Source organism: Chaetodon trifascialis, chromosome 16 (assembly GCF_039877785.1).
Source record: "Chaetodon trifascialis isolate fChaTrf1 chromosome 16, fChaTrf1.hap1, whole genome shotgun sequence".
In the NCBI taxonomy this organism is placed as follows: domain Eukaryota; kingdom Metazoa; phylum Chordata; class Actinopteri; order Chaetodontiformes; family Chaetodontidae; genus Chaetodon; species Chaetodon trifascialis.
This window is the reverse complement of record NC_092071.1, coordinates 4,667,766-4,684,562: the sequence shown is the minus strand read 5'-3', so window position 1 is coordinate 4,684,562 and position 16,797 is coordinate 4,667,766. Positions and strand designations below refer to the sequence as shown.

At 45.2% G+C, this 16,797-nt stretch overlaps 1 protein-coding gene across 3 annotated transcripts in view; it reads left to right on the top strand.

The window, feature by feature from the left end:
• The window catches only part of rars1 (arginyl-tRNA synthetase 1), a 448,982-nt gene that overhangs the window by 47,290 nt on the left and 384,895 nt on the right, over positions 1 to 16,797 (top strand). For 2 of the 3 annotated variants that reach the window (XM_070982510.1, XM_070982512.1), the window contains 6 exons: positions 59 to 237; positions 1,126 to 1,235; positions 3,465 to 3,570; positions 9,606 to 9,778; positions 13,172 to 13,419; positions 14,400 to 14,745. In XM_070982510.1, coding sequence (XP_070838611.1) covers positions 59 to 237; positions 1,126 to 1,235; positions 3,465 to 3,570; positions 9,606 to 9,778; positions 13,172 to 13,419; positions 14,400 to 14,509 — 926 coding nt within the window. In that variant the 3' untranslated portion in view covers positions 14,510 to 14,745. Of the gene's footprint in view, positions 1 to 58; positions 238 to 1,125; positions 1,236 to 3,464; positions 3,571 to 9,605; positions 9,779 to 13,171; positions 13,420 to 14,399; positions 14,746 to 16,797 lie in introns of those variants that run through there. The other variant, XM_070982511.1, reaches the window with a different exon arrangement.

Sequence of the window (16,797 nt, the reverse complement as noted above, 5' to 3'; positions counted from 1 at the left end):
CTGTGTACCATCCTCACTCATCCATCCATCTTTCCCTTCCTTCTTTGTCATTCCTCAGGCTTTGTGCAGCTGGACGAGGGTCGTAAGATCGTCTTCGCCCCCGGTCAGTCCATCCCCCTCACCATCGTCAAGTCTGACGGCGGCTACACCTACGACACGTCGGACCTCGCAGCCCTGCACCAGAGACTCTTTGAGGAGAAAGGCGACATCATCATCTACATCACTGACAGCGGACAGGTGGGTGGAGGGAGGAGAAGGCTGGCAAACATGGCTGACGGAGTGCACAGAAAGAGGAGCTGGACAAAAAATAAATCTAATAGGGAGCAGAGGGACCCTCTGTTTCAGTACTCTGCAACAGAAAATATCCTTTAATTTCAGCAGTTTTTGACTGTGGTGGCATTGAGGAGAAGTTTTAACAAAGTTTAACACTTCAGTGTTTCAGACACGAGCTGCGTTATGAAGAGTAGTCGAAGTGTCGGCTGGTCTCCTGCAGACAGAGATTCGCCTCCGCAGACAATATCTGTCACATCAAGATTTAAAACTTAACTGAGCTCAATCACATCATCTCCAGAAGTCATCATTTGGCGCTTCGTGCACCTGTTGGAGGCTGAAAACTATAAGATGTCTCCGACAGCAGGCTGGCTTTAGGATGGTGGTTATGAAGACATCATCATCATCATCATCCTCAGCAGACACAAGCGGCAGGAGGGAGGGAGGGAGGGAGGGAGGGAAGAGAGGGAGGGGCTCAGAGTCTGCAGTCTGACTGAAGCTAAAGCTGAGGAAGGTTCATTTACCAGGAGCAGTGATGTGCTGCTGAAAGGGACGAATGATGTTCAGGTTGTCCAAGTTTTGACACACATGAATCCTAAAGACTTTGGTGATTCTCAGACTTGTCCTCTAGCGCCACCATGAGGTTCACATTTGAGGTCTTGTGTGAAATTACACCATCAGTCAAAGTTTAAATTTGCGCCTAACTTAATGACCAAATATCTGCAAAACCAAGGATTTTCCCATCAGACTGAGCTGCACTTGATGTTCAGTGTTCAAGGTTCTGGTTTATTGTCATTACACAGTGAAATACACTGTGCTGTGTGTCACTGAACGTGTTTGTGTTTTCTCTTTTAGGGCACACACTTCCAGGTGGTGTTTGCTGCGGCTCAGATGATTGGCTGGTACAACCCCCAGGTGATCCGGGTGGAGCACGCAGGCTTTGGAGTGGTGCTGGGCGAAGACAAGTGAGTGGAGATGGATCGTTTGACGGTGCAGATGGCAGAGAGCCCCGGACGGCTAACCGTTTCCCCCTGCTCCCAGTCATTATGCTAAGCTAAGCTAACTGTCTCCTGGCTTCTTATAATCTCCATTTGTTCCTGCATCCACAACCCAGTCAGTAAAGGCTGGTGGATGTTAAATGGTTAAATATGGAGGCGCTGACCCTGACAGTCGACTCAGAGCATTAAAGGAGTGAGTGTTTTATCCGTCTGCAGACTAACAGTTTAACACGACTCCAAATCACCGTCATCAGAGCAGCAGCAGAGACGAGCAGCTCCTCACTCTAATCATCTGGATGTCCTTCGCTGTATCTTTACCAGCACCGCTTCATGTCTTTATCGTATTTATTATCACATATCCAAACACAGCTTTACTACATTGACAATAAAAAGGACAATATACGGCCAGACAGTCAGTATTTGAACTACAGTTAAACAAGGATGCAGAGCCGTTATTACTCAGCATGCGAGGAAGAGGAGGGAGAAGAAAAGTTTTGCAGTGGGTGGACAACGGTAATTAAAAGTTGCAGATGAATATTGGATTTTAGAGATGCTTGAAAGCAGAATAAACAAGATCAATTTCCTCTACGTCGTACTCCTCTGCGTCAAACATTCTGTCGAAGCTGAACACGAATGCGTCAGAGTTACAGGCTCTCCACAGCAGACCTCCGCTAATCAGATGTTTGAAATTCAAATCGAGAACAGACAGATTGATTAGCATTTTGCAGAGCTTTTCAGGGATTAAAAACGAGGAAGAAATGGTTGAAATGACTGATTAGCTCGGCTGAACGGACTGAATTCCTCCACTCAGCATGCTCGACTGGCCAAACGGCCGCTAATGAGAGCCAGTTAGAGGCGACGGTGCCGGACTCACCGCTGAAGCTGCGGTTGAAAGACGGCTTGACATTGAGATTTGAGGCCGGACGAGGACTGAAGTTAGATTCGAGTTGGATTTGTGAAGGAGCGTCTGATGTTTCATTCTGTGGACTCTTTGGCCGTGGTGGTGGTTCTCCTTTGTCTTCTTCTTCACCTTCTTCTTCATGTTCTTCTTTGTTTTCTTCTTCTTTGTTGTATTCTTCATCTTCTTCTTCTTGTTCATATTCTTTGTACTCTTTTCTTTGTGTTCTTCGTTTTCAGCTTCCTCCTCTTCTTCGTCCACTTTCTCTTTCTGATCCTTTCCTTCTCTCCTCGTCTTCCTTGTTTTCTGCTTCTGATTCCTCCTTTCCTCTTTCTCCTTCCCTCTTTCTCCTTCCTCTCCTTCTTCTGCATATTCCACGTCCATGTTTCCCTCACCACCTCCTCCTTCCTCTCCTTATCTTCACCTCCCCTTTCCTTCCTCATCTTCTTCTCCTCCTCTTCTCATTCCACTTTTTCTTCCGTTTTCAGTCCTATTTTACTTGTTCTTCTTCTCAGCCTCCCTCCTCTTCCTTCTCCTTCTCCTCCTCCTCATTCCCATCTTTCTTCTTCTCTCGTTCTTCACGTCACAGTCATGGCAGTTCATTTATTTGTGCTTCCAGTGTGTATACCAGACCACATCTTCCTTGTGTATTGTTTATTTCCTGTAATAGAAAGCAGTGATTGGTGTGTGGCCGACAGGTGAGCAGGCTCTGTGATGTCACGAGTTGTTTTGTCCCGATCAGTCGTCCAGAGAAGAAGAGCCGAGACCAAGCGGGAGGTTGAGGTTACGCCTCGCCGACGCCCTAACGAACGTGCCGGCGAACGCCCCACAGTAACCTGAGGGGGTGTAAATTGGCCCCACAGTGTCTGCGTGACTCCAGCCTCCATTAGAAATTTATCATGCTGTTTTCATAATCGCTCATCCAGACAATAAGGGCTTAACGCAGCCACAGGAGGGGGGTCTTATAGCTGCAAGTAAACAGAGAAGAAAGGGGGGTTATTAAATTTTTGGCTCTTGTTCTGCTTGTAATGCTCATCTGATTTGCTTGATTGTGCAAAATGCATCGCCCCGAGGCCTCGGCGAGCTGAAGTAATCTAATAGTTTGTTGTCATGTTAATTACTGTCGACAGAACGTCTAACCTCGCTACCTGCTGCAAAGTTCTGTTCGGGGATGTTGAGGCGTCTGACTCGATACAGGCTCATAATTATTTCCTTTGTTTCCCAGTTTGTTTGTTTCTGTACTGAAAGAGTTCATCAGTCGCCGCCTCCTCTCACTGAAGTTTGTGCTTGTCGCCCAGGAAGAAGTTTAAGACCCGGTCTGGAGACACGGTGAGGCTGATGGACCTGCTGGACGAGGGACTGAAGAGGTCCATGGACAAGCTGAAAGAGAAGGAGAGAGACAAGGTGAGGCCGTCCCCCCGCTGACCTTGTCCCTCACGTACCCTCCACAGGAGCTTTTACTTTTCCATCATAAAACAGTTGTCCTCTGCTCAGGACACGTTTGCTGTCTCCTAAATTGGACACCCGGTGAATGAGTGCATTTAAGTGGGTTCAAAGCAAAGTTGAGACCACGCATGGGAGAAATCACTGTTTACGTGTCGGTTCATTTTCTCGACCCACGCAGGCGGTTTTGGTTTTATTTGTCCACATTTTAAGATATTAGCATCTGGATAATAGAGGTTAGAACCACTTTCTAATGAGGAAACGGCCCCCGTGAGAAGTGACGCCGTGTTTTGTCAACTATCCGCGGCAGAGGGAGCGTTTGTTGATGAAGGCTGTGAGGTGCACTTAAAAGATTGGGCAGATTAGTCTTTACTTACAAGCTTTTTCCAAACAGGGAAAGACAACAACACTAATAAGAAAAGGAATTACAATGATGAAAATAATGATCAGAACATAATTGAACCAAATCTGTCTGCACGGCGGCTGGTTAGACCCTTTATCGACCCTTTAGCAGGAGGCAGACACGGACAGAAGGTGAAGTCAGAGAGTAAAGGTGGTGCAGTATTATGGTGTGGGAGCTCTAGCTTTAAGGTGGAAATACATGAGTACAATTTTATAATCCACATTAAAGAAAGTCTTAAAGAAAGTAGCTTCAGGTTGACAACGTGAGAGTTAAACAGCACACATTATACGCACACACTCTATAGAGATCTTAACATTTAAATCCGAGGATGTTTTATAAATGATGCCCACATCAAGTCTTACTGAGGGCCTCGCGAGTCATTCCCCGTAGACCCCCCATATAAGAAATAAACATGTTTACAGCTTGGAGCAGAAAACGTTTTTTGGTCTCTACAGTTATTTTCCCCATTCGTGATAATATTATACTGAGGTGAATCTTATGTAATACACAATGAGGCTTAAAGTTCTGCATAATTGTGGCCATGTTCAGCAACCAGGCTTCATTTGGCCCATCTCAGCTCCACCCACACTCCACCTCTTTGCCCATTGTCGGATTAGCTGGTCGTTTGGTGGAGTCAGGCACTGCCGCGATGGCGACGGCCGGAGCCGCCGTCACTGAGCTTCACGGTGGCTCCTCAGAAACCTGTGGCTGACGTCATGGAGACGACGTCCATGTTTCAGTCTGTGGATGTGACGCACATCACGGATGTTCTGTTGGGTGCGATCAGAGGTTCAAGAGTCCCTTTAAAAATGAAAACCAATCAGGAAAATCAGTAGTAGCCCATGTGGAACACAGAACAAGCTCAGCATTCTGGTTAAATATATTAGTGTCATTACTCATATTCATGTTCCCAGGAGGACGAATCGTGCTGACTTTGAGTGCGACGGTTGTGAATAAAGAGTGAGATGTTCTTTATTTTGGCCTGTGAACGGCACGTTGACACCGACGAGGTTTAAACTTCGGAAAAGACAAACGGCCGCAGCACCGCAGGAGTTGTGTTTTAATGCTTTCACGTGTCTGAGGTGAATGCTGAACTTCCTGAAAGCTTCCCGACGTGTTTTATTTCCGACCTGCTGCTTCATATTTAATCTTCTGTAGGAAGCCTGCTTTGCTTCTCTAATTTCTCCTCAGAATAGCTGGTAAAGCTCTGTGAAACCCTCCCTCATTAGACTCCGCGGGAATCGTTTCTGGTCGAGTCTTTCACATTATTTGAGCTTGTATTAAAATCATCTCCTATCAATATTTTGTGTCAAATGTTGAATCTTTGATAAGCAGCCATTTAGCGGGAAGGAGCCGGTCCAGCGAGCAGCTCATTATTTCCGCTTTGCGCCGGCTTTCTGTTCACCCTGAATGACGAGGCTTATTTTACAGTAATGACTGCCTCACTCGACAGTAGCCATTAATGTGTCTCGCCGGATCTTTCTGATCACGTCTGGAGACGGCCGCGGCTGAAATGTGGAACGACGCCACCGGCGGCGTTTCTATTGGCTGCTGAGCTCTGAGGAGGACCCAAGCGTGTGCGGTCTCTTGATCATACACTCTTCTCTTCATCCCCTCCATCTTTTCATCATGGTCATCCTTTGTGAGCTGGAACCTCCTCGTGTCTGCAGCCACGCCGATGCCTCCTCTGTCTGTTTTTGTTTTTGTTTTTCGTTGCTGGACACACGTCGGTCTCCCTCAGATTGGAGAAAGAAAAGAGAAAAACTCAGACTGAACTGTTTGGAAATGGATCAGGCAAATGATTAACAGCACTGAATCATAACATACAATATATTGGCTTCATCAGCAGTGGAAGAAGTCTTCAGATCCTTTTCTCAAGTAAAAGCATTCAAAACCTTGTTTAAGTGAACTTATGTAAGTATTGTCCACAAAATGTACTTTAAGTATCAAAAGTAAAAGTACTCAGGGGGAATTAAGATGTTACAGACAGCAATAATAGCAAGAATCACAAGGAGATCAACTAAATATATGTACATTAGGAGTGTAAAAATAGTATTATTTTGAATTGCTGTAGCTAATTTTAGCTGCTTCTACACTGTTGGCTAGTTTATTCCACAGCAATGCATCATATTGTATAAGATCTTCATATGTTTGTGTGCTGATGTCCTGTGAGAACCACGTATCTCCAAAAAGTCAAGTCATGAGCTCAGAAAAACAGCCTGCTTCAGCTTTGTGATGGTGCTTTTTCCAGCTGATGCAAGAAGCTTTTTAAAGAGTTTATTTGGCTTTTGAAGTAGCAGAACACATCATCCTTCAGTTTATCACAAACAGTCAAAATCAACACGTTTGGAGATAAGTGGTTTCTGCAGGACAAGAAGGACAGGGAGCTTGTAATCAGGAAGTAAAGCTGTCAGACAAAGTGCAGATTTAAAGCTGCATAAAATACAAATACCTTGAATGTGTAGTTCAGGCTGCTCCTGTCATGGCCGCGGGAAGTACGCTGGTTGGACATTTTCTGGACAATCAGCTGATTTAAAGACAAAGAAACCAGATCAGAATGTGTCTTTTTGGTCAATCTAGTGGAAATGCCTGGAAATGGCGCTTCCACTATCAAGTTTCCAAAGACATCCTCAGATATCCTCAAACTGTCTTCATCCAAAACCCAAAGACATTTCATTTACAGTGATGGGAAACAGTGAAAAGCAGCCAGGTCAAAGCCTGAATGTGCTTTCTACACTCCTCCACCGGTGGCTTGGCTCAGTCTTCTTGAGCAAACTGGTCCAGCTCTCTCAGGTTCGATGGGTGCCGTCTCAGACCTTCAGGGGGACTCAGACCAGGACTCAGAGCAGTCCAGTGTCTTCTTCTCATCCGTTCTTGGGTGCTTCTTGCTTGAACTCATTATCGGACTGTAAGTCAGACGCCGGGCTGAAGATGTTTTGAAGACGTCATACAGTCAGATTTCTTCCTTCCTCGAGCTGAGCTCTGCGTGGCCGAGGCGTCTCAGCCTGACCTTCAGCTCGTGAAATCTTCATCACAAACCTCTCTCGGGTTTCAGCGCAGTCACTTCCTCTGCAGCTGATCCTCATCCAGGCAGAGCTTGATGAGCGTGTGCTGCTGCAGCGCTCTTCATCACTGGCTCGCCTCGTTAAAAGAAACGTGCGCTGGCTTGTAGGAAATGTTATTTTTCACCTCCTGACCTCAGGTTGTTCCACCTCGCCTCCAGATTGAAGCCAGAAAACATCTGCTGACGAGCCTTTTCCTATTGTTAGCTCTTGTTTCCCCTTTGCCTCTCATGGCAGACGCTGACTTTTCTGCTAATTTGAGCAACTTGTGCTGTTGAGGGGTTTGTATCTGAAATTAAACTTGCAGGGGGGTAAAAATGGGGAAGAAACAACAGAACCTGACCTGGTTAAGTATTATCTGGAGTGTTGCTGCAGTGTAAACAGTCAGTAACTTCCAGTTGAACTGCAGTGATTTTAATGCTGAGGGGGTTGTGGGAAACTGGTGCCAGCGCCGTTTCCCTGCAGGCCCTTCTCGCCTGGCGCTCTGCTCTCAGTCTGGGTCGGTGCCCACGTCTGCCATCTGCTAACCCTGCCTCATTAAAACAAACCCCAACCCTGGCCTCCTTGAACCTCCGTCTGCAACGCTGCTGCTGCTAATGTTTCTTTTCTCCAGTCGCCTCCCGTTACTCGCTTCTGTTCTTGCGTCTTCAATTATTTACTTCTGTCCTCTTTGTTTGATTTATGTGTCTCATACTTCTGTGTCCTGTTCTGTCCTCAGTCCTTCTTATGGACAGGACTGTCAAACAGTCAAAATGTTCCCAAATAATTTTTTTTATTCAGTTATTTATCAAGGTAAATGGACACGTGGTTGCAGCTTCTCATGACAGGATTTGCTGCTTTGTATGTGATACGAAACTGAATACTTTAATAATAATAATCATGCTAATAATAATTTTATTTGTATAGCACTTTTCAAACATAAGAAAATGTAGCACAACGTGCTTTACAATCGAAGATAAATAAAATACACACACACCCACACATAAGATCACAAACTCACACAAGTTACATCATGATGAAGTGCATACTGAGGAAACACAGGAGATAAATTTGAAATATCAAAACAATAAAAAAAAGAATAAAAATAATAATAATAAAATAAAAGAATAAATCAAATACCATTGAACAAAATTTATTTTTTAATTTTTAATTGTGAAGGCCTCATCTTTTTTGTTCTGACTGTAATTGTCTGAACAATGAGTCCGGACGAATGATCGATAATGAAAATAATTGTTCGTTGCAGCTCTCGCTTTGACTAATAGTTATTTTCAGTATTGATTAACTGAGTGCTTCTTGAGCGTCTTTCAGCCAACAAATTTCCTCCACATCTCCCTCTGATGCATGAATTGATTGAATTTTTAGCAGCAGTTCTGTGTAAACTGGGAACAAAAGAGTTGAATTTAATTTAACATCATGAAGGACATGAGCTCGGTGTCTGTTTGCGTGGACGCTCTTTAGTCTCGGTGTCTTTACTCGCTGAGGACTCGGGACCCTCCGGCTGTTTGACAGCGAGCTGAAGAGCAGGACGTGTTCCTCATAGTTTGGATTTGACTGATTGATTAATGAGCTTCAGCTTTTTACTTCCTTCCCTGTCAAAAATCTGTCCGACTGACTTCACGTGTGTCGGCGTGTGAATAAATCTCGCTAACCTGAATATTGATCGCTCCGCTCGCGCTGGAGCTGTCTTATTAGTTTGTAAATGAAATCAGCTTTTCTGCTCCTCGCTGCGGCGCCTATACGCTCCCAGTTTGGAGTCCGTTTGATTAGTCTGTAGATTGATTTTCGTTTAATCATTCAGTCTGTATAATAACAGGAAATGCCCGTCACCGGTTCCCAGAGTCCACAGTGACGTCTTCATAAAGCTTGTTTGTCCAACCAGCTGTCCAGAAGCCAAAGACGTTCATTTAGGACGTCACAACAGTAAAAACAGTAGATCCTAATCAATCTATCAGCAGTACCAGACTCCACTATGTGATGCATTGTCCTGTCACGTGCTCTTTTCTGTTATCATTCTCTTATATAATAATGCATCATGTTATCGTCCGTGCCTTTGTTTCCTGTCGTGTCGGTTCTGTTCTGTCATTCTTTGGCCTGTCATTCTTTGTTATGTCGCTCCCTCGGTCCGTCACGCTCTGCTTGGCTGGAAATTTTAGTTTTCCAATCGAGTGAGATCATAAAATGTTCTGCATAATCTTCCTCCTCACTCCGTTCGCTCCCTGTGGTGTCAGACACGTCACAGTCAGATTCGAGGGAAGGCCACGACTTAATAAGTCAATTTAATCTTCGCCTGAAGTTAGCGAATTAGATTCATTATTTGGATTAAATTCAACTCACTGGTTTTACTATGAGAAGCATAAGGTGAAGTGCTGCCTGCAGTAATTACAAGCTGATAAAAGCTACAGAGTTATCAGAATATTTAATGCCTAAAGAGCGTTGGAAAGGGGGAATGGTGATTGGAAAAGATAGACAGCTCCATATCTGTCGTTAATACATCTGCTTTATGAAATGAAACTGAAGCCGTCTTTCTGCAGGTCCTGACCCCAGAGGAGCTGACCAAGGCCCAGAGGTCCGTCGCTTTTGGCTGCATCAAGTACGCCGACCTCTCCCACAACCGCATCAACGACTACGTCTTCTCGTTCGACAAGATGCTGGATGACCGGGGCAACACGGCGGCATACCTCCTCTACGCCTTCACCCGCATCAGGTGAGGGTCCGCTGTCGTCTTCATGTCATGACTGAAGGGGGTTTCTGCTTCTGCACTGCTGCGAAAGTTCAGTACTGAACTTCTCAAACATTCCACCAAATATGCTGAACCACCAGCCGAGGTTCAGCTTTGATTTATGAATGAATGAATGAATCAACTGAACTGACTGGCTGTTTGACAAAGAAGCAGACAAAGCTCAAACCTGCACCTCCTGCTTTTAGCCACGCCAGCTAGCAAAGCGTGTCAGCCCCTTACAGGTCGAGCGTTTTGAGCAGGAATAAAATGAACTTTTCATCCACCTCTGACACTAATGCCGTGTTTCAACATTGATGCTAACATACTTAAAGCATTTAGCATGTAACATGCTAAAGGTAAGCATGTTACAGCAGTAACTGTATGCATATGAAGATGCTAAGTGTTCCATGCTAACTGTCGATATGCTAACTGTGCACATGGACAAGCTAAGAGGCTAAAATGTTAACAGTAGCATAACATAGTAAGCAATGTAGTAGACTCCTTAGAGAGCATAAACCCGGCAATGATAAAGATTTAAGAAGAGAAAAGTTGTCTCTCGTGGGGACAAAAGTGTGTCCGCAGACTGTGTCGGGATGTTACTGAAGCTGAAACTGCATCCAATCAAAGCCTCAGTGTCGAGTGTCAAACAGCCATCGATTAGTTAATGGTGATGCGGAAGAAAGCCGTCATCTATTAATCAAGGAACACGAGACACCGAGCAGCGATACGACCCCCCCCGGCTCGTCTCTTTGGGACGCTGAAAGTACCTTCAAAGTTAAATTGAGTTGCTCGGACACACTTGTCCCTCATCTGTGTCCTCCTCTCCACTCTGTCCTGTTAAAGAACCTCTCACCAGTACCAGTATACTTTCATTACCCGTATCAGATCAGCCTCACTGGCCCTTGTGGGAGCTTGTGGCGAGGGATTAGTCTTCTGGGTATTTCCAGTCAGCGAGACCCAATTTCTCCTCACCCCTTATCCCCCGTATCGAGTGACCGTCCCCCGGCTGCGGAGTGCTGCGCTGATCTCCTTCCCCTCCGGCTTCCCTGGAGGTGTTAGACTCGGGGTGGCGCAGTGCCGGGCAAAGATTGATCTTCTCTTTTTTTTCCCAGCGAGGGGGGTTTGAGCAGTCTCGCCTGAGAGGATTCGATGTCCCTGCATTGAGTCAATAGAGCGCTCACTGGTGGCGGCCGCCCCCCCGCTGTGGATGTTCAAGTGTCAGAGAAGAGCCGAGGACAGACACACAGATGGACAGCTCGTAATAGAAAAATGGCAGAACAGCAGCCACTTGTAGCTGCGAGCTGCGAGCTGCGAGCTGCGAGCTGCGAGCGGTAATTTCAGTTCTGGATGAGCTGATGAGTATTTTCCCAGTGAAATGTTTGGGGAAAAAAGTGAAAACTATGTAGGAAATTTACATCATTTTGTCCTAATTAGAGAGAAAATGCTCTGAAAGTTTGTCTTTTAAGAGCAGTTTCTGACGTCCACAGGAGTTTCCTTCATTTAAATCACATGAATATTTATTCATTCTTCATTTATCATCAGAAACGTCATGTTTCGTGTTCGTTGACTGGTACAGAATGCCCTCATTTAGACATATTGACCGTGTTTTTGTGCTCAGATGACCTGTACGCCGAGTGAAAGACTCAAGGTCAGGATTAATTAACTGGCAGTTTACTGGTTGAACACTGACTCTGTTTGACCTGGAATTAGTGCCAGATTTCATGGTTCTTTCCAGGAAACCTCCAAAGAAATTAGGAGAAAAAGAGACAAATTTCTTCTTTTTTGAAGTGGAGGCTGCCGACCTCCCCTGAAATAAATACCTACTTTGCTATGAAACACAATGTTGGGCTTATAAAGCTTGAGGGAAATGAGTAGAGGAGCCACATTTAACAGCAAGGCCTCGTATTTAACATTTAAGGTGCTTGAGGATGTGTCTGATTCGGCTCAGGTGATTGAATGATCGATGACATTGTACGTCCACTTTGCAGAAGTTCATCAGAGCAGCTTGTCGCAGTATTCAAGTGGAGCAAAGCAGAGATAAGCACAATCAGGCACCACCTCTCGAACCAGGAAAACCCTGTGTTTGATATCAGAGATAACACGGGGAAAGAAAATATTGATATCGATGTATTTTGGCAAATAAGCAACAAGAAATTTCAGTTGAAAATAGCAAATAAACTGTGTGTTTGAGGTAGTTTAGAAGCAATAGTAATAATTTAAGCTATGAAAAAGGTTTGTTTTCCTTATTTGCTTGTGTTAAAAAAACATGAGAAATTTAGTATTGGTCGTGTTATAATAAAATTTCCCCAGTGTGACGTCCACTGATAACCTCTGTGTGACCAACGGTTCAAAACTCGTCATTTAGAATCACATAAAACAGAGAAAAGCAGCCAATCATCGTATTTAAGCAGCGACGATGTGTTTAAATTCAGTTTAAATCAGTTTAACCTCAGGCGTTCGCTCTGCGTGCCTCCTCTTTAATATGTTGTGCACTGAGCCGCTTTCGAGGCTTGAATGCATGTTGTTGTTGTTGTTGGTTTGATCTGCGGCAGATGAACCTCGAGTTTAGAACGCAGGCAAACCTCTTTGCTATCACAGAGACGGTGACATGAAAGGCAGCTGTGTCACAGTCTGAGTCCCTTTTTGTCTGGAACAAAAGGAGCAGTCTGGTGGTAAACGCTGGAGACGGACGCACTGACTGTACCTCGATCTGCTGCTACGCCAACGCCGTCTGATGACTTGGGCAAGAAAAGTCAACTTGCTTGTAGCTCGATCCTTAAATTACCGCTCTTTATAGCAAAGTAATAACAGGGTGATGTGTTCATGATAATTAGGTAATATCAAGGTCATTTTTCCACAGTATTCATGGACTTAACTCTGTAATCAGCACAGTAACACACATCATTACCTTCTTACCGCTGAGGTTTGTTTTTTATGATCTTTAGTGAAAATGACCTCTGTTTTCTTCACTCATTGGTCATTTCTAAATACTTTTGTATCAGTAACAGGTCGTTCTCCAAACCTGAAGCATTTGCTAATCTCTTAATACCGTAATCACGTCCACGTTAAAGCACATAACACATTTTGAATAATAGTTCTACATTTTGGAGAAGCCGCTTATCTGCTCTCTTGCTGATAGTTAGATGAGACGATCAATGCTGCTGTTGCGTGCTGGTCTGGATCTGGAGCCAGTTAATGATTAGCTTAGCATAAAGACCAGAAGCAGAGGGAAACAGCTAGCGTGGCTCTGTCCAAAGTTTCATAAAATACATCTGCCAACACATCTGAAACTCAATAATCAACATGTATTTCCGTTGTTGCTGACTATCTGACGTAATACGCGACGTCTTCACGAATGCTGTCGCTGACTTCCTGCAGGTCCATAGCTCGTCTGGCCAACATTGACGAGGCCACTCTGAGGAAAGCGGCAGAGACCACGGAGGTCCTGCTGGACCACGAGAAGGAGTGGAAGCTGGGGAAGTGCATCCTCCGTTTCCCAGAGATCCTGCAGAAGATCCTGGACGACCTGCTGCTCCACACGCTCTGCGACTACCTGTACGAGCTCGCCACCACCTTCACCGAGTTCTACGACAGCTGCTACTGCGTGGAGAAGGACCGACAGACAGGTACGCTGGGAGGAGGAGGACATATGTTTGGGAATACTTCTGAGGGGGGATGTTTTCCTCACAGGGGGGTCAGGGGTCAGATGTCAGCTCTTCTACAGTAGCTTACAAGTCGATAAGCAAACATGGCTGCAGGAAACTAGCCTCAGGCTCTGTGCATCAGTCATGTGGTTCGACCTCGTCACACGATGATGCAGAATAATCCACACATCTCATTTTTGAATGACGTCATACGTGCAAAAAGAAAACAAACCATCAGAAATTCCTTAATGTTCTGCTCTCGTCTGGATTTATCTAATTAACAGGAAGTTAGTTTAAGAGGGTTTTCACTTAAAGCCGCCTGAATGCTGTTAGCCCTCCACTTGTCCCTGTTAGCATTTCATCCCTGCAGTGCGCTGAAGTGCTAGCACTTCAGGCTTAGAGCTGTTTAATTATGCTAATTCTCAGTTAGCGCTGAGGCAGTAACCCCAGCTGGAGGTCGTTATTTGACGTCATTTTGCTGATGGTGCGTGCATGCGTGCGTGCGTGCGTGCGTGCGTGCGTGCGTGCGTGCGTGCGTGCATGCACAGACGCTCAGGCCACTGATTCTCTGGGACCGCTGCGGTGGTCGACTGCCGCTGTGTGACGGCAGCATCATTAAATGTGCCCTCTGACCTCTTGTTGTTTGTTGGTGTCGTTCTGAGCTTCACCTCTGACTGTCTCACATCTCCGATCTGCCCTCTCTTTATTTGTCTCCCTTCCTTTCTCTTGACCTCATCTCTCCCTGCTCTTTCTTTTCCTTCTTATCTGCTGCTTCTTGCCTTTTCTTCTTCATCTGAGTGCGTGTACAGTCCCACTGGTATCCCAGTTTTGTATGAAGGACCTGATGTTTACTTGTTAAAATACTTCTATTTCACCAACCTGGACCTGAATCTGGGAAGTAACCGGCTCCTCGAATCCTGCTTACATGGACTGAAGGAGTTAAACACCTGTTCTCTCTCCAGGTGAGGTGGTGAAGGTCAACATGTGGAGGATGCTGCTCTGTGAGGCCACGGCGGCCATCATGGCCAAATGCTTTGACATCCTGGGCATCAACCCCGTCGATAGGATGTGATGTCACAGCCATCCACCAATCGTCCGTCTTCGCCCATCCAGGTTCAGCAGAATCCAGAACAGGACGGGAGGAGAAGCGATGAGTCTGATGAAGCCAAAACTCTCCGGACTTTAAGAAGTCATTTCCATAGTTATGATATCCAACCTGGGAGGAAGAAGTTCTCTTAACTCCATTAATTACAACATCTCATGTGAAGTTTCTTTTTTATTAAAGAACCAGTGTGACACCGAAACATCACCAGTCTGCTGTCAGTCATTTTCACACCGTCAAGCTCAGTTCGAAGCCAGATTTCTTACTGTTGAATGAGAAAAGCCTCAGCTGACAGATTAAATCAGGAATAACAACCTGAAATAGAATCTGTCTGAGTCACTTCCTCCTGAGTTGGACTAAATAACTCTCGCTGACCTCATGGTTGAGTAAGATGCGTTTACACGCCGGCTCTCAGGCTGCTGTCTGTCACTCGTTAATGGCTGCAGCCCAGGCTTACTGTCAACAGGCTGTCTTTCCTCTCAGGAGCGACACAGTCCTCAGTGGTTATGGGCTAAGAATTAAATATGGTGTTCGCACTCCAGTGAAGAGCGCTGTAGAAGGGTCCTGAGTTTGTCAGGGGTCCGTCGCCTCGTCGTCACAGGAGGAAAATATTTGTCTTGAGGCAGACGGAGAGATGCTGATCTTTTCAACCAACTTTTCCTTCTGCTGGTGTCTAGTGTCTCTCCGTAGGACCCAGTGTCCTCAGGGCTTCTCAGGTCTGAGGTTGTATCTCGTCTCACCACTAGGGGTCCTCCTAAATGGCACTTACAGAGATGACCTTCTAACGAAGCTGCTGAGAGCAACTTTTATCGAGGAGCAGGGCTGAACTCGTCGCTGGTGAGAAACTCGAGGTTTGTCTTCTGGCCACCAACTGTAATTATTTCAGAGCCGTCTCTCATGTTTAGTTGTTCTCTTTGGTAACAGAGGCGGACAGGGACGTAGAACAACCTGCATTGCTCTTTATATCCTTGTGGGCCCCCTCACATGAAGACCCCGTACACACCCTACCCTTACCCATGAGCCTCGGCTGCTGTCTGGAAGAAGAATCCAATCAGAGGTTCAGCACATTCAAACAGCTTTGTTGACTTTGTGAAGTGAACGCAGCACCGTCGTTTCAGGAGTGCAGCTGCGGGTCGTGTTTTTTAATTTTGTTTTCTAACACCTTAATCTTTAGCATCTACCCGCTGTTAGCGGTGATTCTCAGCTCAGTGATTGAATTTTTCTTGTTGAAATGCACTTCGGGAGACGTAGTTGACTTCTACCCCGAACTTTCCACAGGAGCCTTGTTTCTTCAGCGTTTCTTTCATCAAAGAAGCAGATCATTAATGCAGTTATTAATCTTTTATACTGAGAGTTTCATGCCGATCCAAGTCTTGGAAATGCTCCAGCTGTGAGTCATCAGACGTGGTCTATAGGAAAAATGAATGGGACTTCAGGGGGAGTCTGAAAGAGCTCCTGACGCTCTGTCAGCAGTGATTGGTTGACAGGTGATCGATCTGTTTCAGAGAAAGACATTTAATTAAACTTTTTCAGTAGTATTATACGTAAAACATTGATGTGTCAGAACAAAAACTCTCCTAACTTGACCAATGAGAAGCTACTTAGCATTACTGTAAATTTCCTGTAAAATGCCTATCCAAAGCAAGTGCATGCATGCTTTTCTTTTGAAATGTAACCCTCTGAAGGTTTATCTCCAGCAGTCAGAATCACTGTGAGTGCTGCTGGCATGGAGTCGTCGAAGTGTGAGTACACTGAAGTAGAAGGTTTTTATTTCGGCCTGAATACATAAATAGATGCCTGCAGATGACTATATCTGGGCCTTATTAGCTGGGAAACACAATGGAACCACACCATGAAGCTTTGCCCGAGTCCAAATTCAATAAAAATATGATTAAAATACCACAGAAAGTGAATATTTTGAATATGTTTTTATAACAGTATGTCAATGCTTCCTCCAAGAGAGACGTTTATTCTACTTATCAATATAAACATCTGTACTCGTATTCAGGCAATCTATAGTCAGACCATCTATGTACATTTTAGTAATATCTCTTTTTTCACTGATTTCCTTGGTTTGGCTGTAAATCACTCACTGAAGCAGCATATCCTCATTTTTGGAATTTCATTGGCTGTAGGAAGCGCCAATCATCTGCACAACTGGTTTCAATTGGCTCGATCTTTACACAAAAGAATGAGGCACCTCTAATCCACGCGGGCCCTCATTGGCTGTCGTCGGTGGTCGAGTGAGGTGTCAGTCA